Source organism: Marmota flaviventris, chromosome 12 (assembly GCF_047511675.1).
Source record: "Marmota flaviventris isolate mMarFla1 chromosome 12, mMarFla1.hap1, whole genome shotgun sequence".
Classification (NCBI taxonomy): domain Eukaryota; kingdom Metazoa; phylum Chordata; class Mammalia; order Rodentia; family Sciuridae; genus Marmota; species Marmota flaviventris.
The window spans coordinates 40,351,023-40,376,084 of NC_092509.1; the positions used below are offsets into that span (position 1 = coordinate 40,351,023).

Sequence of the window (25,062 nt, forward strand, 5' to 3'; positions counted from 1 at the left end):
GGTTTAAGCCAAGTATTTGTAGATTGAATGACACTGTTCAAACTTCCTTGGTTGACTTCCAAAGTCTCCCACATTTGTGACATATATTTGTGACCAGACTTTCTACCACTACCCCTCAGCAATGCAGGGAAGTGGGTAGGGGAGAATTTCTGACTTGGGCTCTACATTCCCTAGGCTAGAATTCCTTTCCTTCCCATTTATTGAGATTCTACACACACCTAGCTCAAGCTCTGTTTCTTTCCTTAAGCTACCTCATGGCTCAACTTCTTCCTTTAATTTTAGTTTTGACAAATACTTATATATTCATAGGGTACCATGTGATGTTTTGCTACATCATGGAATGATTAAATCTAGGTATTTAGCAAATTTGCCACTTCACATACTTTTGAGATAAAACATTTAAAATCCACTCTTTGGGCAGTTTTGAAATATAGTGTATTATCATTTATTGTAGTCACCATTCTGTGCAATAGATTTTCAAGCTTACTCTTCCTAACTGAAAACTTGTACCAATATCTCCCAATGCTCCATCTTCCTCCTCTCCCAGCTTCTGGTAATGACCATTCTATTCTCTACTTCCATGAGTTGGACTTTTGAGGTTCCACATGAGTAAGAACCTGCCACAGTCAGTCTTTCGTATCTGAAATCTGCATCAGTAGAATCGATCAACTACACATGAAAAATAACCCCCACCAAAAGCTCATCTTTACTAAATGCAGACTTTTTTCTTGTCATTCTCTAACTGATAACAGTCTTTGCATAACACATTATATTATGTAGTTTAAATGATGTAGAGATGATTTAAAGTATACAAGAGGATGTGCATAGGTTATATACAAATGCTATGCCACTTTTAAGGGACTTGAGCATCTGTGGATTGTGGCATATCCTGGAACAAATTCCCCATGGATATACAGGGACAACTATATTTTTGTTTATCTTTCTGTGCCATTTATTTCACTTAGCATTATGTCCTCTGGGTTCATCCATTAGTAACAAATGAAGTAATTCCTCCTTTTAAGGTTAAATAGTATTTCATTGTGTGTAAATACCACATTTTCTTTATGTATTCATCTGATGATAGATACCTAGATTTCTTTCATATCTTGGCTATTGTGAACAGTGCTGCAATAAACATGGAATGCAGATGTCTCTGAGATATCCTGATTCTAATTCCTTTAGATACGTGCCCAGAAGTGAGGTACCGGAGTCATCTAGTAGTTCTATTTTAGTTTGCTGAGGAATCTCTATACTGTTTATATTCCCAGCAACAGTACAAGGGTTCCCTTTTCTCCACATCCATGACAACACTTGTGTTTTACCTACATAACAGTTCATTCTGACATATGTGTGAGGTGCTATCTCATTGTGGATTTGATTTACATTTCACTGATGATTAGTGATGATGAACAGTTTTTTATATCTGTTGGCCATTTGTATGTGTTCTTGCGCAATGCATCCCACTGTATTATTTTATTTTTTTTTCTATTTAAACATTGCTTGTATTTTCTTTTTTTTATTGGTTGTTCAAAACATTACAAAGCTCTTGACATATCATATTTCATACTTTAGATTCAAGTGGGTTATGAACTCTCATTTTTACCCCAAGTACAGATTGCAGAATCACATCGGTTACACATCCACATTTTTACATAATGCCATATTAGTAACTGTTGTATTCTGCTACCTTTCCTATCCTCTACTATCCCCCCTCCCCTCCCATCTTCTCTCTCTACCCCATCTGCTGTAATTTAATTCTCTCCCTTGTTTTTTTTCCCTTTCCCCTCACAACCTCTTATATGTAATTTTGTATAACAATGAGGGTCTCCTTCCATTTCCATGCAATTTCCCTTTTCTCTCCCTTTCCCTCCCACCTCATGTCTCTGTTTAATGTTAATCTTTTCCTCTTGCTCTTCCTCCCTGCTCTGTTCTTAGTTGCTCTCATTATATCAAAGAAGACATTTGGCATTTGTTTTTTAGGGATTGGCTAGCTTCACTTAGCATAATCTGCTCTAATGCCATCCATTTCCCTGCAAATTCCATGATTTTGTCATTTTTTAGTGCTGCGTAATACTCCATGGTATATAAATGCCACATTTTTTTTTATCCATTTATCTATTGAAGGGCATCTGGGTTGGTTCCACAGTCTAGCTATTGTGAATTGTGCTGCTATGAACATCGATGTGGCAGTATCCCTGTAATACGCTCTTTTAAGTTCTTCAGGGAATACTCCGAGAAGGGCAATAGCGGGGTCAAATGGTGGTTCCATTCCCAGCTTTCCCAGGAATCTCCATACTGCTTTCCAAATTGGCCACACCAATTAGCAGTCCCACCAGCAATGTACAAGAGTACCCTTTTCCCCACATCCTCGCCAGCACTTGTTGTTGTTTGACTTCATAATGGCTGCCAATCTTACTGGAGTGAGATGGTATCTTAGGGTGGTTTTGATTTGCATTTCTCTGATTGGTAGAGATGGTGAGCATCTTTTCATGTACTTCTTGATTGATTGTATGTCCTCCTCTGAGAAGTGTCTGTTCAGGTCCTTGGCCCATTTGTTGATTGGGTTATTTGTTATCTTATTGTTTAATTTTTTGAGTTCTTTGTATACTCTGGATATTAGGGCTCTATCTGAAGTGTGAGGAGTAAAAATTTGTTCCCAGGATGCAGGCTCCCTATTTACCTCTTATTGTTTCTCTTGCTAAGAAAAAACCTTTTTAGTTTGAGTAACTCCCATTTGTTGATTCTAGTTATTAACTCTTGTGCTATGGGCGTCCTATTAAGGAATTTGGAGCCCGACCCCACAATATGTAGATCGGAGCCAACTTTTTCTTCTATCAGGCGCAGAGTCTCTGATTTGATATCAAGCTCTTTGATCCATTTTGAGTTAACTTTTGTGCATGGCGAGAGAAAGGGATTCAGTTTCATTTTGTTGCATATGGATTTCCAGTTTTCCCAGCACCATTTGTTGAAGATGCTATCCTTCCTCCATTGCATGCTTTTAGCCCCTTTATCAAATATAAGAAAGTTCTAGTTTTGTGGATTGGTCTCTGTGTCCTCTATTCTGTACCATTGATCCACCCGCCTGTTTTGGTACCAGTACCATGCTGTTTTTGTTACTATTGCTCTTTAGTATAGTTTGTAATCTGGTATCACTATACCGCCTGACTCACACTTCCTGCTTAGAATTGCTTTTGCTATTCTGGGTCTTTTGTTTTTCCATATGAATTTCATGATTGCTTTATCTATTTCTACAAGAAATGCCGTTGGGATTTTGATTGGCATTTGCATTAAACCTATAGAGAACTTTTGGTAATATCGCCATTTTGATGATATTAGTTCTGCCTATCCATGAACAGGGTATATTTTTCCATCTTCTAAGGTCTTCTTCTATTTCTCTCTTTAGGGTTCTGTAGTTTTCATTGTATAAATCTTTCACCTCTTTTGTTAGGTTGATTCCCAAGTATTTTATTTATTTATTTTTTTTGAGGTTATTGTGAATGGGGTGGTTGTCCTCATTTCCATTTCAGAAGATTTGTCACTGATACACAGGAATGCCTTTGATTTATGCATGTTGATTTTATATCCTGCAACTTTGCTGAATTCATTTATTAGCTCTAGTAGTTTCTTTGTAGACCCTTTTGGGTCTGTTAGATATAGTATCATATCATCCGCAAATAGTGATAATTTAAGTTCTTCTTTTCCTATTTTTATGCCTTTAATTTCTTTTGTCTGTCTAATTGCTCTGGCCAGTATTTCAAGAACTAAATTGAATAGAAGTGGTGAGAGAGGGCATCCCTGTCTTGTTCCAGTTTTTAGAGGGAATGCCTTCAGTTTTTCTCCATTCAAAATGATGCTAGCCTGAGGCTTAGCATATATAGCTTTTACAATGTTGAGGTAAGTTCCTGTTATCCCTAGTTTTTCTAGTGTTTTGAACATAAAGGGATGCTGTACTTTGTCAAATGCTTTTTCTGCATCTATCGAGATGATCATGTGGTTCTTATCTTTAAGTCTATTGATGTGGTGAATAACATTTATTGATTTCCGTATATTGAACCAGCCTTGCATCCCAGGGATGAATCCTACTTGATCATGGTGCACAATTTTTTTGATATGCTTTTGTATTCGATTTGCCAGGATTTTATTGAGGATTTTTGCATCTAAGTTCATTAGAGATATTGGTCTGTAGTTTTCTTTCTTTGAAGTGTCTTTGTCTGGTTTCGGGATCAGGGTGATGTTGGCCTCATAGACTGAATTTGGAAGAGCTCCTTCTTTTTCTATTTCTTGAAATAACTTGAAAAGTATTGGTATTAATTCTTCTTTGAAGGTTTTGTAAAACTCCGCTGTATATCCATCCGGTCCAGGGCTTTTCTTGGTTGGTAGTCTTTTGATGGCTTCTTCTATTTCCTCCTTTGTTATTGGTCTGTTTAAATTGTGTGTATCTTCCTGACTCAATCTGGGCAAATCATATGACTTAAGAAATTTATCGATATCTTCACTATCTTCTATTTTATTGGAATATAGGGTTTCAAAATAATTTCTAATTATCTTCTGTATTTCTGTAGTGTCCATTGTGATATTGCCTTTTTCATCCCGTATGTTAGTAATTTGAGTGCTCTCTCTTCTCTTTGTTAGCATGGCTAAGGGTCTGTCGATCTTATTTATTTTTTCGAAGAACCAACTTTTAGTTTTATCAATTTTTTCAATGGTTTTTTTTGTTTCGATTTCATTGATTTCCGCTCTGATTTTAATTATTTCTTGCCTTCTACTACCTTTGCTGTTGTTTTGCTCTTCCTTTTCTAGGGTTTTGAGATGAAGTGTGAGTTCATTTATTTGTTGGTTTTTTTCTTTTTTTGAGGAATGAACTCCAGGCAATGAATTTCCCTCTTAAAACTGCTTTCATTGTGTCCCATAGATTCTGATATGTTGTGTCTGTATTTTCATTTATCTCTAAGAATTTTTTGATTTCCTCCTTTATGTCTTCTGTAACCCATTGATCATTAAGTAACATATTGTTCATTTTCCAGGTCATGCAGGATTTTTCCTTCCTTCTTTTATCATTGATTTCCAGTTTCATTCCATTATGGTCAGGTAAGATGCATGGTATTATCTCCACACCTTTATATTTACTAAGAGTTGCCCTATGGCATAATATATGGTCTATCTTTGAGGATCCATGTGCTGCTGAGAAGAACGTGTATCCACTTGATGATGGTTGATATATTCTATATATGTCGGTTAAGTCTAGGTTATTGATTGTGTTATTGAGTTCTATAGTTTATTCAGCTTTTGTCTGGAGGATCTGTCCAATGGAGAGAGCGGTGTGTTGAAGTCACCCATAATTATTGTGTTGTGGTCTATTTGACTCTTGAACTTGAGGAGAGTTTGTTTTATGAACATTGCAGCACCATTGTTTGGTGCATACATATTGATAATTGTTATGTCTTGTTGGTGGATGGTTCCTTTTAACGGTATATAGTGTCCTTCTTTATCCCTTTTGATTAACTTAGGTTTGAAGTTGATTTTATTCGATATGAGTATGGCCACTCCTGCTTGCTTCCGAGGACCATGTGAGTGGTATGATTTTTCCCAACCTTTCACCTTCAGCCTGTGTATGTATTTTCCTATCATACGAGTCTCCTGAAGGCAGTATATTGTTGGATATGTTTTTTTTTTTAATCCAGGTTACTAGCCTATGTCTCTTGATTGGTGAATTTAAGCCATTAACGTTTAAGGTTACTATTGATATATGGTTTGTACTTCCAGTCATGCTTATTTATTTATTTATTTTAATATGGCTAGTTTTTCCTTTTTGGTTATTTTTTTTCTTCCCTTTACTGAGTTACCTCCCACTGTTAGTTTTGGGTGCTGTTTTTCATTCCTCTTCTTGTAGTGTTTTGCTCAAAATGCCTTGCAGTGCTGGTTTTCTGGCTGCGAATTCTTTTAACTTTTGTTTATCGTGAAATATTTTAATTTCATTGTCAAATCTGAAGCTTAATTTTGCTGGATACAGTATTCTTGGTTGGAATCCATTATTTTTCAGCGTTTGAAATACGTTGTTCCAGGATCTTCTCGCTTTCAACGTCTGTGATGAAAAATCAGCCGTTAACCTAATTGGTTTACCCCTGAATGTAATCTGTCTCCTTTCTCTCATAGCTTTTAATATTCTCTCCTTGTTCTGTATGTTGGATATCTTCATAATTATGTGTCTTGGAGTTGGTCTATTATGGTTTTGTATGTTTGGGTTCCTGTAGGCTTCCAGCATTTGGCAATCCATTCCATCTTTCATATCTGGGAAGTTTTCTAAGATTATTTCATTCAATAAATTGTTCATTCCTTTGGTTTGAACCTGTATAACTTCTTCTATCCCAATGACTCTCAAGTTTGGTTTTTTTATGACATCCCATATCTCTTGGATGGATTGCTCGTGATTTCTTAGAATCCTTTCTGTGCTGACTATATTCTTTTCAAGTTGATAAACTTTGTTTTCATTATCTGATGTTCTGACTTCTATTTGATCTAGTCTATTTGTAATATTCTCGTTTGAGTTTTTAATTTGGTTTATGGTTTCCTGCATTTCTAGGATTACAGTTTGATTTTTTTTTTTTTTTTGACTCTCTATCTCCTGGTAGAGCTCATTCTTTGCCATTTGAATTTGCTTATGTAATTCATTTTCAAAGTATATTTTCATTGTTTGGACTTGCTGTCTAATGTCTTCTCTAAGATTCTGTTCCATCTGAGTTAGGTATGCCTTGAGTTCTTTCTCTGTCCATTTTTCTGATGCCTCTAGGTTCTCCTGTGAATTTAAGTTGTCCTGCATTGTTTGTAATCTTTTTTTCCTTGTTTTTTCATGGTGCTCATGTTACGTTCCAACTCTGTTTGACTGCTGTGTTTCTGTTTTCTCCTTTAAATTTGTTTTGATTTTTATAGTTCCAATATCTCTCCTTTGTGTTGGGAGACAATGTTTAGAGATGTTGGATTTAATTGTGATTTAAGGTAAATTCATTAGTTTCATTAAAGGCCTATAGATTTTGATGGCATATAGAGAATTGAGGTTTGAACTTAGGATTTTATGTTGAGGTCGGGCGATTTGATGGTATGGAGGTTAGTATATGTTAGCTTCTTTGGGGGGTTGCTCAAATGCAGGCGGATATTAACAAGAGAATAGACAGGAGTACTTGGGGTTAGTTAAGGGCTTAGGCAGACTATAGACCGATTCGTAGTATTCATCTATTTTCATTTAGTAAGTTATACGTAATCTGGGTGGTCATGCTTAAGAGAAAAGATGGGGAAAAGGTAAGGAAGCAAACCAAAAAAAAAAAAAAGAGAGAGGGAGAGAAGAAAGAAAGAGAAAAGAAAAGAAAAAGAAATGATAAAAAGTAATAAAATGCAGTAAAATAAAAATTACAATAAAAAATAATTAAAATTAAAAAATCAAAAAGAAAAAAAAAAGGCACTGTTAGGCTTCTATTTTCTTCGCTTCCAGTAGGTGGTGCTGTGCCTTCCAGGCCAAGATTTTGCCCTCCGGCTGTGTGAGACAATCCGTGTGAGGCTGCTCCCTCGCACCCCCCCCCCCCCCCGCCCTGTGTCTCTCAAAACCCTTAGCTTAGGTTTATTCCTGGTCTCTAGTCTCCTCGCTTCTCCTGCCAGACAGGCCTTCCCCAGTGTGATACCTCTCTGCAGTTCAAGCTACATTCTGGGCCTGCAGTTTCCTGGATATGGAGCGAGGCTACTGGGAACCGGCACCTTATTGTTTTGATTCCCTCCGATAGCCACTCCTCTGAGAGCTGGCGAGACAGGTTTTGTTTTCGCCGCTGGTGGGAGGGGGGAGTTGGAGGTCAGGTGCCTTTACCTTTCCCCACGCCTCTATTCACGCTCACTCTGTTATCACGCCCCCGGAAAGCCAGGGAGAGATTTTATGCGATTTCCCCGCTGTATGTGAGATGAACTAAATGACACACCCCTGTTCTATCGCTGAATGTGCTGCGATCTGTTGGAAACTGGTGATGGTGACGTCAGCTCTCCAAGATGGTGGCCGCTGGCTTCCTCAGTGGGCTGTCCGGTGTGGAGGACAGAACTGGACCGCTTCCTTCCCCGTCTCAAACCAGGAACTCAGCCCGGAGCACAGTGAGGGCACAGCCGGCAGGACCCCCACAGAATCTGCAGCCCTGTTCCTCTGCGTCGCTGGCATGCCGTTTCCCCGCGCCGCAGTCTCTAGCAGTGGGGTGGGCCGCAGATCAAACAGCCTGAATCTCCGGGCGCACGGTTCACTCGTGATTGAGCCCCAGTAACCGATCCTCGGGTGATGGAAATCCTTCCTCTAGGTTTCGGTGCACCCCAATTTTGCTGGAAATTCCTAACAAGATAGCTTTTGGCCGTTCTAACTCGTTATTCACCTGCACAGTGACGCGGTACACGGGGGTGATGCACTCTATTAGCCGCCATCTTCTGTCTTTCCCACTGTATTATTTTTGCTCAAAATTACTTTGGCTACAGCTCCACTTCTGCTCTTATTCTCTGAACTTGGGCACTACACCATCCACTCACTCAGCCACTCATCTAAAGGTCTGGCTGGTGTTGAGCACCAGGATGTAGAAGGGAATGGGTTAGTCAAAGCCCCCATCTCCCTGAGTAGGTATTCCAGGGACAAGAGGAAGACAATAAACAAATGAACAAGCAAACAGTGATGAGAGCTATGCAAGGCTTAAAATGAGGGCAAGAGGGAAGGAGTTGTTACCTTCTATGGGGGGGGTGGTGTCAAGAGCAGGTCTATAAGAGGACATGACATTTAGCACATATCCAAATGAGAATGAGCAATGTAATTTCAGAGGCAGAAGGATGCCAGAAATAACAGCTCAGAGAAGGATGCTAGACTGGGACAGAGATAGGTGTGCTTAAGAGCACATTGGACAAAGGGGAGAAGCAGTACTGTGACTTCATGCTCAGGAATATGCTATGTCTCACCCCTTCAGATCTGTTTTGATGACTTACAGTAAATTTTAGCATTTCCTTTATTTAGGTACTTAGGAATTATATGAGTGTTGGTTTCCTAGGGCTGCCACAAACAAATTTCCACACATTAGATAGCTTTAAGCAGAAAATTTATTCTCTGTTTTGGAAGCTAGAAATCAGCAGATCATGCTCTCTGAAAAAAACTCCATAGAAGATATCTTCCTCGGCTCTTTCAGCTTCTGGTGTCCTTAACAATCCTTGGTGTCCCTCTAATATATGTGTCCATCCTCACATGGTGGTGTCCACATATCCCTGTGTACGCGTGTTTCCAAATTTCCTTCTCTTTATAAGGACAAGTCATAGGATTTAGAAACCATCATATATATATATATATATATATATATATATATATATATATATATATATATATATATTCTGATTGGGCATATATATGACAGCAGAATGCATTTTGGTTCATGGTACACAACATGTACCTAGGGTAATAATATCCATCTCATTCCACCATCTTCACCTTCTTTCCTGCTCGCATGCTCCTTCCCCTCCCCCTCCCCCACCCTTTGCCCAAAGTTCCTCCATTCTTTCCATGCCTTCCCCCTCATTATGGATCAGCATCCACTTATCAGAGAGAACATCCGGCCTTTGGTTTTTTCAGATTGGCTTACTTTGCTTAGCATAATATTCTCCAACTCCATCCATTTACCTGCAAATGCCATAATTTTATTCTTTTAATGCTGAGTAGTATTCCATTGTGTAGATATATCACAATTTCTTTATCCATTCATCTATTGAAGGGCATCTAGGTTGGTTCCACAGTTTAGCTATTGTGAATGGAGCTGCTATAAACATTGATATGGCTACATCACTATAGTATGTTGATTTTAAGTCCTTCAGATATAGACCAAGGAGTGGGATAGCTGAGTCAAATGGTGGTTTCATTCTAAGTTTCCTAAGGAATCTCCATATTGCTTTCCAGAGTGGCTGCACTCATTTGCAGTGCCACAAGCAATGTATTAGTGTACCTTTTCACCTACATCCTTGCTGACACTTGTATTCTTGGTAGTTCTTGATAAGTGCCATTCTGACTGAAGTGAGATGAAATCTCAGTAGTTTTGATTTGCATTTCTCTAATTACTAGAGATGTTGAACATTTTTTCATTTGTTGATCAGTTGTATATCTTATTCCGAGAAGTGTCTGTTCAGTTCCTTAGCCCATTTATTGATTGGGTTATTTATTTTTCTGGTGTTAAGTTTTTTGAGTTCTTTATATATCCTGGATTTAGGGACCATCCTTATGGCTATCTTAATTAGTTACATACACAAAGACCCTATTTCTAAATAAGATCACATTTGTAGGTTTGAGGTTGACCTGAATTTTGAAACACTGTTCAATCCACTGTAGGCTTAGAACAGGCCCATGCAAGAGGGAAGGCATTACCTTCATGGGTAGGGGTGGTAGTGGTGTTAGACAAGATCTCTAAGAGAACAGAACATTTAAGCAGACATCCATTTATTGATGGGTTTCCTACTCTTCAGAGGCAGTAAATGACCATATAGCAGTGATTAAAAATAAGCCCTGAAGTCAGGTTTCTTTGCTTTATGGCTTACGGATCAGGTTTTTAATCTTTCCAAGCTGAAACATCCTTATCTAGGAATGATAGCAGGTATCCTCACAAAATTGTGACATGGAAGGATTAAAACATGTACCATAGGCTTAAATTGTTCTGAACTCATGGTAAACACCTGATAAATGTTTTTGTTCTTAGATGTTATATAATCTTTTGCTATTTCGAATGGCATCTTTTCTCCATTATATTTTATCTTATTGGTTATTGCTGGTGAATTTGAAATCTGTCAATTTTTGAATACTGATCTCTCGTAACTGCAATCTTGCTAATCTATTAACTTTCTAAATATTTCTCCTAGATTTTCATCATGGCAATCACATCAACTTCTAGATCCTCAAAACAGAGTTAATGTAATATTCAATAAATAGCTGTAGACTTATATATAATATTCAATAAATAACTGTAGAAGCCATGAATGCTTGTCCAAAATACACTTCGTGTACATTTCTGTCACCAGAGACAGGTTCAGGTAGTCTGCTTCATGCCCATAATAGGATGAACACATATTTATTTTCATTATTGTTAAGTCAGAACCATTAATCCATCCCCAAACACTACAGTTTTAGAAAGGCAGGGGCCAGTTTTTAGTCCTGATACACTCCTATTACACCAATACCTGGTAGATTGTAGGTTCAGTACTTTGAAACTTTATGAATATATAACTAAATAATTGATAAAGGAATGGGTGATTCTTCCTAGTTGTGTGGTAAAACCCCATCTTATGAATTTTCTAGTTGTTCTTTCCTGTGTATAATCTATGAAGGTAGGAATGATGTTTCCTATGCCCCTGCACACCAAAACAACATTTGGCAGAGTCGAATATAATAAATGGTACAATCCAATTAAATGTTTCAGGAGCATTCTCCTGGACTCAAGATCTGTGTTCTTGGGGCTGGGTTGTGGCTCAGTGGTAGAGCACTTGCCTAATATGTGTGAGACACTGGGTTTGATTCTCAGCACCATGTATAAACAAATAAAGGTCCATCAATAACTTATAAAAAAATTTTTAAAAAAGATTTGTGTTCTTTGCCAGGGTCTGCAAGGCCCAATTCTTCTCCACCCACATCTCCAACTACCTTCCTTTCCCTCCAAGCTCTTCCTTTTTCAATTCTTCCATGGTGACCACTACTCACAAGGTCACTTCCACCAAGTTACCCCTGCTCATTACTGTCACACCACCCAATTTCCTCCAGACATGTATCACAATCCAAAGTATGCTATCTGTATGGTGTGTAGTGACTGACTGCCCCGCTAAAATGTCCACAAGAAAAGCAAAGATCTCATCTCTTCTCATTGTATTGGTCCCTACACATAGGAGACATGGTGTCCAGCATAGCTCATGGTCAATATTTTTTTGAATGGATAAGGTAAAGCCTTCAATAAAATCCACTCATTATGGAACAAACACATACATTTTCTTGAAAATACTTTAGAAATTGTTTCCTGTTTAGCTTACACTAAGGAGCCCATTGCTCTGCAGGATATTATAGAGAATGATTGAAGGGATGTAATAGGCATTTGGGACTCTGTATGCTTTGCTACAGTCTACCCCAAATTCTTTATTTTTTGTTTTCCAAAGATTACAGGGGTAAGAAAATCTGTGGTTAAGACTCTCAAAAAAGTCCAGAAAAATCCCAGAATAACTAGGTCATTCATAGAATAACTTAGTGTTAGGTGTGGGAAGGATCTTCCGATAATCTAGTGACACTTCACTGTTGTAAAGATGATGAGTTGCCAATGCCAAACCATGTCATTCATGTCACAGGCCTTGTACTCAGATGTTCTGAACTTATACAATGATCATTTATCACTGTACCTCAAATGCTGGTCTTGTCCTTGGAGGCGACACCAACTTTCAGTACCATCAATGCAAGTCCTTTCACACAAACCCCAAGAGCTGATGAGGAGGGGCAGATGTAGGAAAACTGAAAGTGGCTGCTTCTCATCTTCCTGGATGAATGGCAGATGCCATAAAAGGAGCAAAATCCTTTCCTTCTAAGGATGGACTTCCTAAGCTCTGGTCTATAGGACTGCAATAAGCATCAATCAATAGTTAGACCATGATGCAGCACCCCTTTCAGGACAGACTCACTTTGAGATGCACTCACACATTCAACTTTCATGTTCCAAGGTTTTCTGCATCTGCCAATGTGGATAAGAAATCACATCTAGACCCAGGAAAGTCCAATTTAAGGACACAGTAAAAGCTGAACTGCATCAGGAGAGACCCAAGGGAAAATGGACAGTAGCTGAAATTTGGATACCCTTCCAATTTATGTAAGATCTGCTGCATCTACCAATGGCCACCCTTCTCTGGGAGGGGACATTGGAAAGAAGATTGATTTCCCCCAGAGAAATTCAGTCTGGCTTGTACTTGTCTTTTATTAGGCCCGGCCTTCCTACATGTATCCAACAGTCAAGATGTGAGAATAATTGCACAGGGTGTGTTCAGAAACAAAGCGAGGTGGCAAAAACAACCAAGCAAGATTAATAGCCCAGTTCATTGAAAGATCCAGAGGTGAAGCAATTTGTTTAGGATTACATTATAATTTTAGACTGAGATTCAAAACCCAAGGTTTCATTACAACACGGATCAATACCAATGTTAACAAAATGTTATGCATAAGTTCAAGTTCCATTTAATATTTTTTCCAAACTGTATTTATTTTGAAATAACATTCTTTTATCCCACATTTATCGATACCTGGAAAATCCAAATGCCATTCAGACACCGTGTGAGTCCATTTCTTATGGTAACAGGTTCTTCTAGAACTTTCTACATAGATCTGCAAGGGACATATATAATTTCCAGCACAAATCTCTGCCTGGTTACTTATGCACAGCTTTGATTTGCAGCAGTGCACACATACAGCAATCTCCAATGACTATTTTGCTTGAGCATTTAATAAAAGCAGATCATTTTGGTAATGACAACTAACTCCTGAAGAAAATTTCTCATGGGAAGTGGCACATGAGGACCTGTAGTCCCTTCACATATACAGACTGTGTAAGGAAACCTAACCTGAAAAACTGAAGAGGAAGTCTGCTGACTTGGTCAGGTCCAAATGCCGAACATCAACTTTGTGGCTGCAAGCACTCCGAGGCATCTCCCTAATCTCTACAGAAGCTTGTTTGGTACCTGTGGGGCAATCTGTTTTCAGGTGCAGATTTTCTCAGCATTCAGTAACAGCAAATCATTATCTTAATGAAGTTATCTGTAGGGCTTTCCTTGCAGTCTGCAGGGTATAAGTGTCCTCTTCTCATCTCAATTCAGGGGCATGTTTCTTATTTCCTTCTTGTTTTCCAACTCCCTATGGTTGGGATCCAACCAGTGTAAGTCTTGAGATGCTGACTCCAGTAAGTTCAGGGAGACAGTGACTTAAGATAAAACAGGGCAGTTAGGCCTCCATCACGCAAACATTTCCATTGATGGAAGATTCTAAGGAAGTCTCATCCTGTTTTGAATCTCTCAAGACTCACAGAACTAATATACTTTCTCTCACTGTTTTTATTTAAAAAGAATTCATTATCTCAGCACCCACAAAATCTGTTAATTTTTATCTCAACATTATAAATTAAAAAAAAGCAGCAGGAAGGCAGGCACTATTTGTTCTATGTATGTATTTATTTATTTAACACTTATTAAACACCTACAATGAACCAGGAATCATATTTTATTTTTAAAAAATTCAAAGCCGTAAAATGTGGCTTTAGGTGAGAGGTTACCCAAAAGCAGCAGGAAAAGTCAAAAATTGCTCACTCCCCCAAATTCTGCCTTACAGCTCAGCTAAGGGGCAAAACACCAAGAACCAAGAAAAACTCCAAGATGGAGACACCGCTGCCAAAGACCAAGAGAAGAAACACAAGAGAGCCAGCCTGAAAGACAGGCGACAAGATGAGGCTGAGCCCCAGGCTTCACGAGGTGCATTAAGGCACCAGAGCAGTTCCCAGGGCTTGTAGATCTACCACCTTGCCCACCAACTTGGTTTTAGACCCCTGACTTCCTTTCCTTCCCCAGTTAAAGAAAAGTAAAACAAAATTCTTTGGGATGTATATTTATTGTCCCAATGACTTTGTTGTTTAAGTCAAATCTAAAATTAGAGTCAAATAAATGTGTGGTTTTCTTCACCCTTCATTAATGACAAAAATCTCTCCATTCAAATATTACATTAAGACATTATATTCTTAAGTATCATCTGGTTTAAACTGTAGGGTATTGAATCACCCTGCAAACAAATTACAGTCCCTAAAATTTACCAATAGGTACTATACTGATTTTGGGTTTGGTTTTGTTGTTTTTATCTTTTGGCAAACTTGGAACAAACCAGAAAACAAATTTTATGTCTTCATCATCATGTAGAAAAATAAAACCAAATCTAAGTTATCTACCGATGTGTCAAGTGATCATACTGCAAAGGTAAAACTAAAAGCTACACTTACAGCAAAGTTTTTAAAGTCCTTAGTGCAAGAAACATAACCAGTTAATACAGACCAATACCAATTAATGAATACGGAAAAATTTCCTATACAGAGGTAGAGTCCAGTGCACAAGGCTAAAACAATATTCAATAGTCTAAACAAGACTGAGCCAGGTTTTACGGAATCCACTTTAAGTTTCAGGTATCAGACTGTATGTACATACATACAATAAATAGACTATACAATTTTTTAAAGTAGTTTAATAAACTCCACAAAATTATAGTAGATGCATTGAAATATTTACATAGTTCAATTTTCAAATCTCTCATTCAAATAAAAGGGATAAAAATAAGATTTCTGCTATAAAGTCAGCAGAACCTCTTTCCTGAAATGGATCAGTAAAATAAGATATTTTACATGAGAGGAACAAATTTATGTCTAAGAGGTATTCATATTCAGCTAAGAAAATATGTCCCTTTTGAAGCTATATAGAGATTAGGGAATATAAAACGATACTTTCTACATTTTTAGACTTCTGTTTAAAGTTCTAAATTCAACTCTTACTTGAAGAGAGAAGGTGATTTTGGTACTCATTCAGAATAAGTCAACACAATTACATGGGAAGGTATTTAACTCTTCATTTTCTGCTTGTCTGAAAGTTCAGTCCAGGAAGAACCTGATCATTATTCTGGCCTGAACAATTATGATCATACATAACACATACTCCATTGAAACCTGACTAGCACTTTGGCTGGGTGTTCTTGACTTTCTGAGTCCCCTCCATTTCCAAACTTGTTTCATTAAGAGTAGAGATTGTTGGAGATTGGGGGTACAATTTTAAGGTTCTTAAGACTAACGTAAGAGTCCAAAGTTTTCCAAGCTCACATAGAAGGGAGGTGAAACAGACCAACTGCTGCCATTTGCCTCAGAGACTTGAAAAAGGAAAAAGCTCAGAAACCTCAGTCACTGTTACCTAATAAAATAAGCAAAATCCAAAGTGTAAATGACTCAGATTCTCAGGCTTCATATCAAATTTACTATTTGATACTCTATCTTTAACCTTTTTACTTTATTTGATATAAAAGATTCTTATCTAGCCCATAAGGAAATCAGGGATAGTCAGAAAATGACAAAGTTCGGTCATAATTAATGAAGCATAAGCCTTCACAGTTTGAATTTTGTATAACTTCTCTAAGCACCCACAATGAAAATGCAAGTTGAGTTGTTTTATTCATCATTCTGTGAAAAATACCTCAGTAAATAGTAACATTTTCCCTTCGATGGTCCGCCCACTGGAATACCCCACCCACCCCATTTTTTTTAATTTTAGATTTTTAAAAAATTTTATACAAATAGACTAACTTTGATTTAAAGTAAACATATAAAAATTGAGAATAATATTGCTTGCAACAATGGACATGGAAGTAGAAGAATGAACTAGGCAGGGAGTACAAAGAAATGGCTCCTACACAATGACTTGGGCAAACAATGAGCTCCCTGGGAAAGTTCTCAACCAGAGGATGCCCTTGGCTGCACATTGTTTCCTTCAGTCCACAAAGTCTGACTGATTTTTGTAACTAAAACTTCCGGCCAGAGGGGGAAAAACAGCAACTGCAAGATAATTGGAAGGCACAAGCACCCATATGATCTAAAATTTTCTTGGGGTGAGGGGTAAAAAGGGCAAGGGATACTTTTGGTTCAGCACTACAGTCAAGTTAACTTTGCCATGGTTGAAGAAAAACTGTATAAAATCAAGATGTACAGAAATATAACGAGCACAGCCCACTTGTGAGGAAGAAAGCTCAGAAGACAGCTCGCAGAGTAGTGCAGAGAGAAACAAACTGGTACTATTTATTTGGATGTCTGTGCCATGGTGGGTACAAACTATATTCTCTGCTCTGTGGGACCAAAATGAAAACGGAATAAAAACAAACGAATGAAAATCCCCCAAATCCCAAAAAAGCAGCAAGAAGGAATGCAAGAAGTCTTACACAACATACTGATCCAAATGGGGGTGATAAACGTGGCACTCCCGTCTTTAATGCACATCCAACTCTGCTATCTACTGTGTGGTTTTTTGTTGTTGTTTTTTTTTTTTTTTTTTTTTGTCATATTCATCTACTGACCAGATGGGGGACTTAAGAAATGGCCAAGGCGTTCAACCATTTTCCCTGCCTCCACACGACTTCCCTTTCCCTTTATTTCCTCCTCCAGGATTAGAGTCTGTTTCCTCCACGAAGGAAGTGCTGTTGATGATGGGGAAAGGCATGAAACAGGATTTCCACAATACTGATCTTGCTTCCTCAAAGCCTTGCTGCGTGCAGTTCACGCAGCGTGGAGGAGGTCATAAAGGCAGCCTGATGGAGCTGTGAGTTAAAAAAGAAAAGGAAAGGGAAAAACAAAAACAAAACCACCCCAAGTTCGTTTTTTCTCAAACTAAAGGAGAAACTGAGGGATGGTGCGGCCTCCAGTGGGGACATCCATGGTTAGGAGATGATGGCTGGGGACCACCTCGCCAGATTCAGATTGTCAGCACTTGCTGACCGCTTCCTCGTGGATCTTCTCAGGTCCTTGTACTTGTCCTCGCAGAGGCGAGAAATAGCCTGAGGGGCAAGAGAGACAAAGCAGTTCAGAGATGGACTCCCACTTGGCCTGGAAGCAGCTCTTCTCTCAGCCAGGAGGGATCTGCAAGTCCAACTTCTCCCCCGCTTTTGTCTTTCCATGAACACCGTACACTCAACAAGGCTATGGAACACAGCAATCCCCTGGCCCTATTGCACTTTTCTTTTTTACCCACCTTCTAACATACTAGCCAATTTATTTGTTGTGCTTATTGTTTGTTCTCTCTTTCCAGTAGAATGTAAAGTCCCAAGTACAGTTTTGTTTCATAGTGGTACCCTTGTGTCAGTGTGCTGACTGGATGCGTAAGTTCCAACAGAGGCATGACACAACAGAGCATGAACACAACAGGGGTGTGTCAAAGTACCTGGAAGCAGAGGGAATGAGCAACTGACTCTATTTTGAGGACACATTCGTGACCAAGGATGGAACCAGGATTCCAGGGATATGCCTGAGGAGAAGGAAGAGGAGGAGGAAATTGCCAAGAGAGTGAGAATATCCTCAGCAAGGGCAGAAGGTCCTAGCCACATGGTGCTGGCATGGTAAGTGGTGGGCAAAGCCAGGGCTCAGGGCTACCAAAGGACAGCAAGCCAGCTGGGACCAGACTGAAAAGGCCATACTAGCTGGCTCAGGCTTTATTCTTTAGGTAGCACAAATCTGCCCATGATTTTAAGACAACATTCCAAAACCCCAAACTGCATTTTAGAAACACAATTCCTGTGATAGCATGAACAATGGACTGGAGGAGAGCTACAGGAAATCAAGGATGTCTTCTGTCTGGATGAGAAATGAATTAGGGAAGCTGACAGATTATAACAGAATTCCTCATCTAAAACATATATCATACATATTATATAGATGGCATATTTGAAGAAAAGAAAATCAGATTCCTTAGGGGCAGGAGAGCTATCCTTTTTCAGAGCAAATTCTTTTCATTTATTTAAATTTCCTAAGATTACCATCTGTTGTTTTTCAGCTTATAAACATTTAAATCTGAATGTAATATAATCACAGATTAATAATGTTCTACCTTACTCTAGATTTTATTATGCAAAGTGATGTTAGCTTTATTCACATCCCCACAAGTGCACAGACATACTAATTCATTTCAAAGACAAAACTTCCTCTCCCTAGTACTGAACGAACAAGTAGAGCCCATGGCAGTAGACCAGGGCCTGCTGTTTGGACTGAGAGAGGGTCATGCTCACCAGGAAACCCTAATTGTAGTTCATGTGTTCGCAAAGATTTGAACATGTGCCTTGGAAGAAATCATTCAGAGGGAAGGTTTTCCATCTGAACAGGTGAAGCACAGACCACATGAGTATTTTCATCCCTACAGCTGGGACAGGATCACAGCAAAATGACTTGAATTCTCAAAACCTCTTCTGGATTTTCATTTAAACCCCAGTGCTAGGCAGCTGGTCTTTTCCAATGTTTTACCAAGTTTCCTTCTTGGGATTAACATATTATTTCCTTTTTAAAATGTTTGCTTTCCTAAATCTATAATCCATAATAATTCTCTTCTTCTACCTCTCAGCTTTGTTTCATTCAGCTTTTAGACCTGTTAGACCACCATGCTGCCCACCTGTCACCATACTGAAAAGGGACAGCATTCACTTCACATGAATGGTGCAGCAGGCAGCACAGGACCTCTTGATTTTTAAAAAAAAAATTTTTAATATTTATTTTTTAGTTTTGGGTGGACACAATATCTTTATTTGTTTTATGTGGTGCTGAGGATCGAACCCAGTGCCTCACGCATGCTAGGCAAGCGTTCTACCACTGAGCCACAGCCTCAGCCCTGGACCTCTTGGTTCTTACCAAGCCTGGGAAAGGATTATGCCATCTATCACTTTAGCCCAAGGCTCTCTAAAATAAAACCGAAATGTTGCCAGTGGTAAATTCCAGAGGCAAGAGACCAGAGCCTCAGCACACCTTCTCTGGAGGAACATGTCTCACCAGTGATCTTACTACCCTGCCATTCCCTCCTGTCTAAAAGTCAGATGGGAAAAGCATGGTGAAAATACATTGTGATGAGACACAAAAGTCATTCAGGTTAATAATGATGGCTCTAACCCAGACCAAGACCACCAGGTGCAGCTGGCTCCAGCTCTAACTGAACTATAGAACAAATATTTAAGAAAAAAGAAGTCAAACCTTTTTGGATTGCCGATTGTTAAAGTCATCTGGAGGGTTCCCCTATTAAGTGCATGCTGGGAAATACCTTTTTTGAAGGGGCTTATAATTTTTTTAAAAACCCTTTTTATAAGGACAAGGGTTTTAAAAAATCTTTAATTTCAAAATAGAATCAATACATATGACATTAAGAAGGTTATTAGGGATTAGGGCTGTAGCTCAGAGGCAGAGCACTTGCCTGGCATGTATGAGGCACTGGGTTCCATCCTTAGCACCACACAAAATAAAACAAATAAAGGCATTCTGTCCATTTATAACAACAACAAAAATTTTTTTTAAATAAAGTTTATTAAAAATGTGAAGCTGTGCAAATTATAATCAACTAAATTAACTGAGCAGCAATAACTCCAAGGACTTTGTCCTTATTTTACAACAGCAAATGGGAGACACCATTGTACTTCTGTGGTAATGAGAAGGTACATCTGCAACAGTGCTCTACAGGACAATGTCTTAAAACATCTTACCTCAAGCTTGTGGGCCCTTTCCCTGCTCAGTGGCTCCAAAGGAAAGCTCAGGTTATTTGCTTCTGCCAAAGAACGAAGATCAAAATAATACTTGGCGTATACACTGGAAGGGACGTTGATGTTGAACTGGAGCAATTCAAGAAACTGTCGCTCTAGCTCATTCCTGCAAAGCAAAAGCAAAAATAGCACAAACTTAGCTGCCCACCAGGCTGTGTGGCCTGCCAAGCTGCTGGAGACCAGACTGCAGAAAACTGCCATCCTCCAGGGAGAAAAATGATCTAATTAATTGCCTGGTTGGACACCAGAGATGCAGTTTAACCACCAAATTGGTATTAAAAACTGAATCTGCTTGATGCAGTGCCCAGAAGGATGAAGCCTGATTAATTGGGATGATTACCAGGAAGTGCTTCAGGGTGATTCATTTCACTGACACCTAACACATACACAGCAGGCCTGGCTGCAAATCTCAGCATGAACAGTCTGCTCGCATGATGTGGCCTGCACCTTGCTTGCATGGCAGACTAGATGAAGCAGTCAAGAGCTGTCAAGTGAAGTCTAGTGAGGGCCTCATGACAGTTACACAGAGGAAAAAATGGCCCCTGTAGACCTAGAGAACTGGGATTTCTCAATGGCTCTTTCCTACTTTTTGAGAGAAAAGAGTGTAAGAACTGTTAGGGGCTTCTCAAGGGGAGAGACTGCTGCAAAGGTTTGTGGGGAGTGTTCAATCCCAGCCCCAATCCTTAAAGGGAGCTCACAGACCCTGAACTATCAAAGCAGCAGTTTCCTAGTTTCAGTATGCATGCCAGTCACCTGGGGAAAGCATGTTTTTGGACTCCACCCTCAGACTTGGATTTAGTAGGCCTGGGGTAGGCCTGAAAACATCACATTTATAATAAGTTCCCAGGTGATAGTGATGCTGAGGCTGTTGGGCCCTGGTTCACACTTTGAGAACCAGTCAACTAAAGAAATGGGTGAAAAAACATAGTGTTATGATACATCTTGTCAGTCCATTTCCATTTTGAGGAAATGTTGAGTAGCTGCAAGGGGAGTGACAGATAAAATTTTTTAAGCACTGGTCCTGGACAAAGTGCTCCATTCCAACACCACCTCCTCCATGAAATATCTGGTGATGCCAGGCTCACAGAACCCTGCAGTCTTCTATTTCTGTCCTTTATCACACTATTTTGTAATTGTTTTTACTCAGTCTCTCCTATTTGTCTCCTCATAGCCAGGAATTGTGACAACTGACTTGACATGCCTGTTCCCTGAGCTGAACTGATTTTATGAAAGTTTGAAGTTCTGGCAGAAAGGAACAAGGGTTTATGGTGGGGTTCTTCTGGCTGAGTAAGCCCAGTACAGGAAGGCAGGCCATGTAGTCACCATATCCCACAGGTAAAGCTCAACACTGGCAAGCCCTATCCCCAGTGGTGGGCTTCTGTCCTCCAGATCCCATTCTGAGTCATGCTCTGCTAACCTCATTGAACACACAATTTGATTTTTGGGATCTCAAACTACCTCAGCACTATCCTTTTCCCTTGAGTACAGTGCCATCTTGCCTGAGCCTGATGAGTCATCTAACTAAGGTAGTAGAGGCAAAGGAGGAATGTGCCCTCATTTCACGCTGTTGAAACAAGGGACAGAGCTAAAGAAGAAAAGGGAGGCTGGTATCTGAATGATGGCTTTGGTGGGACAGAAACTATCAGGCCACGTAAGAATTTCAAAACAGTGAGTTGCTGATGAAAGCCTAAGTGAAGTCATGTGAATGAGGGTCTTTCAATAAGATAAAGATAAGCATATCTTGCTTGCTATTTCTATACAGTCAAGTGAAAGGAATTAACAAGCTCCAAATGTACAAACTATTCCGAATCTTATATTTTTAAGGAGTTTACTTTTATTTGGAAAAACTTTTTAATTTTAATTTACTTTTATTTTATTGCTTCATTTAAATGAATTTAGTAAGAGATCATCCTGTAAAATACTGGAATTCCAGGTAATATTTCAATAAAACAAGAGTGTCAAAAATACTGCCGAGGCCAGAAGTGCCAAAAGGAATGGGTTAGAAGGAGCAATTCTGGGGTGAATATGCAAGGTGCCTGTGGAAAGATCGCCGTCTGGTGGCTAGGAAGTGCCAATGCTAAGGCAGAAAATTCTAATTTTATATTTTAAGAGAACTAGTTTAATGATCCTATCCAAAATGGTATATGGACAGCAATCTCTCCAATTGGAAGTACACACAGTGGGCAAATTCAGGATGCACTCACTTAAGGTAAAAATAATGCTCCAAGAATGTTGGGGAACATAACATCAGGAAAGAGATTTCTAGATCTGTAACTCTGTCAGAGAACATATCCAAGGGAGCAAGTTTGCCTGTCAGCTTCGTCTTTCCCAGTCATTTTTCTCCTGCTCTGAGAGGAAAGAGGCCACTCATCCATACTTGCTAAGATTCACTGTCCCAAGAAAAGGAAAAAAAAAAAATCCCTAAGGAGCTAAGCAAAGAGTTATGATACCATTTGATGTTGTGAAAACAAATAACTAATGACCAGTAATAACTGAAAAGAATCCTGATTTTGCTTTCAACAATCTGAGAAAGTGGCTGGCAGACTTATTTAAATAACTTTTACTAATAGGTGACTGTGTAATTTTACTATATAATTTGGAAACACTTGAGTGATGCTACTGTAACAAAACACCTTACAATTTCATCTACTTATATGAATATATTCCTCTCAGCACTTATGTTACAGAAGAAAGAGAAAAGACAAATGGAAATAAAACTTATGCTAAATTATTGCTTCATCCTATCAATAAGTAACAATCACAAATTAAAATATCAATTAATGGAAGAAAAACAGGTATACTGATCTCATTAAGAGATGGATTTCCCATAACACTTTACTTCTTCTATTTAGTAATGTGATATATAAAATAAAATAAAAATATATAAAAATGTGATACATTGTTTTGATCAACTGAGTACTACGAACTCAGGCCTAAATATTTTTAATAAGTTAGACCACTAAAGTCCAGAAAATAACAGTGCAGTTTTAACTTGTATGTACATTTTTGTGATGGACAATTTTGAGGAATAAATTTAATGTGGGAGAAAACTAGATAGGAAATAATGATTTTAAAAAGAAAAAGGAGCAATATAAAATGCTCAACTCTAAAAAACATGGGTCATGGTGGGAATCATATTGCTGGTGTTTAGTCTTCAATGCATACTTTTAACTTTAAAACAATATAACAGGGCTGGGCTTGTGGTTCAGCAGTAGAATGAGTGTCTAGCATGTGCGAGGTGAGGCCATGGGTTTGATCTTCAGCACCACATAAAAATAAATAAATAAAATAAACGTGTTATTACATTTGTTATACTGCAAATGATCGCCTTTACAATTATCAAAACTTATGGTGAAAAAATTTCAATATCACCATAAAAATGAAATGGGGAGACAAATTTTTCTATATTTTTCTGTGATGGACAAGCCAAAATATGTGAAGAGCTTTGATGTCATGGTTATTTGGCTGGTTCCTCCAGATATGGAGATACAACTGCTCTGAATACCTCTGTATTAATCAGGAATTGTAAACATGATACAAGGGCACTCTTTTGGCTAATACCCCCCTACTTTTAATAGATACCTCTTGCTTCCTTCTACCTTTTGGCAGGGAAGAAACTTGTAAATTCCCGATTCCACATATGCAACTGTTTGATCAATTCCTCCTTAGAAGAATATATAGTCTTTTATGGAATGTTAATCAATGTTAATCCATATACCACTGATTAAACAGAACATTAAAAATGGACCACCAGGGAAGAGGGCATCAACCCAGTTTCTTCAGGAAGACTTTACAATCTGGTCTTTAAAGAACAAAGCATTCCCTGCATGCTTCTTCCTCTGCTCAACCTTAGGCCTTTGAGTCATTAATGCTCAAATGTATGAATTAATGAGATTCAGCCAGTAGCTTGCATGATGATGCAACAACAGGTTTCAAGGAAAGAACAAAAGCCAGGCTAAAAAAATTTATCAATCCTCTTTGGACAAAATATTGTACAGAACTTTTGCACTCCAGTGCTTGTTTTTTCAAAATACTGAATAATGCAGCAGCTGGATTCAATAAAACATTTACTGTTACTATTTTGCTCTTGAAAAATAATTTAACTTCACTATAATGTAGTAATTGCCTGAAGTATGGACTATCCAACAAAAACCAGACATTTTAAAATATCCTCATCAAAACAAATCTCTGTGTGTGTGGTGGTGGTGAGATGGTATTGGGGAACAAATTCAGGATCTTGTCACAGGCAAGCAAATACTCTACCACTGAAAACACCCCTCTCCCCCAAATAATTCTTGATATAACTTTAATTTCAGCTGCAAAAACTCTGGCCTAATTTTCCATCTTCCTTATGTAGAAAAGTTTTGACTTTTGTTACAGTTTATATATGAGGTATGAGACAATACAAGAATTTCCACAAGTGAAATGATTAGGTTATGAGAAGTTTGACCTAATCAGCAAATTAATCCACTGATATAGATTTACAGGAGGGTAACTGGAAGGAGGTAGGGTGTGCCTTCAGACTTTATATCTTTTCATTTGTGAGCAGAGTTCCCTCTGCCTCCTGACTATCATCTTGAGCTGCTTTCTTTCCCGGTGCTATTCTACCATGATGTTCTGCCTCACCTGAGCCCCGGAGCAACAGACTGAACCTCTGAAACCTTAAGACAAAATAAACTTTCCCCGTTCACATTGTCTTTGTCAGGTCTTTT

General features: G+C 38.6%; 1 protein-coding gene across 2 annotated transcripts in view; it reads right to left on the reverse strand.

Annotated features, from left to right (window-relative positions):
* Positions 1-12,957: 12,957 nt before the first annotated feature.
* Ccny (cyclin Y) overlaps positions 12,958-25,062 on the reverse strand; it is a 217,834-nt gene continuing 205,729 nt past the window's right edge. For both annotated transcript variants that reach the window (XM_027928482.2, XM_071599877.1), the window contains exons 9-10: positions 20,294-20,456; positions 12,958-17,617 (exon numbers count right to left, since the gene is read on the reverse strand). In XM_027928482.2, coding sequence (XP_027784283.1) covers positions 17,501-17,617; positions 20,294-20,456 — 280 coding nt within the window. In that variant the 3' untranslated portion in view covers positions 12,958-17,500. The remainder of the gene's footprint in view (positions 17,618-20,293; positions 20,457-25,062) is intronic.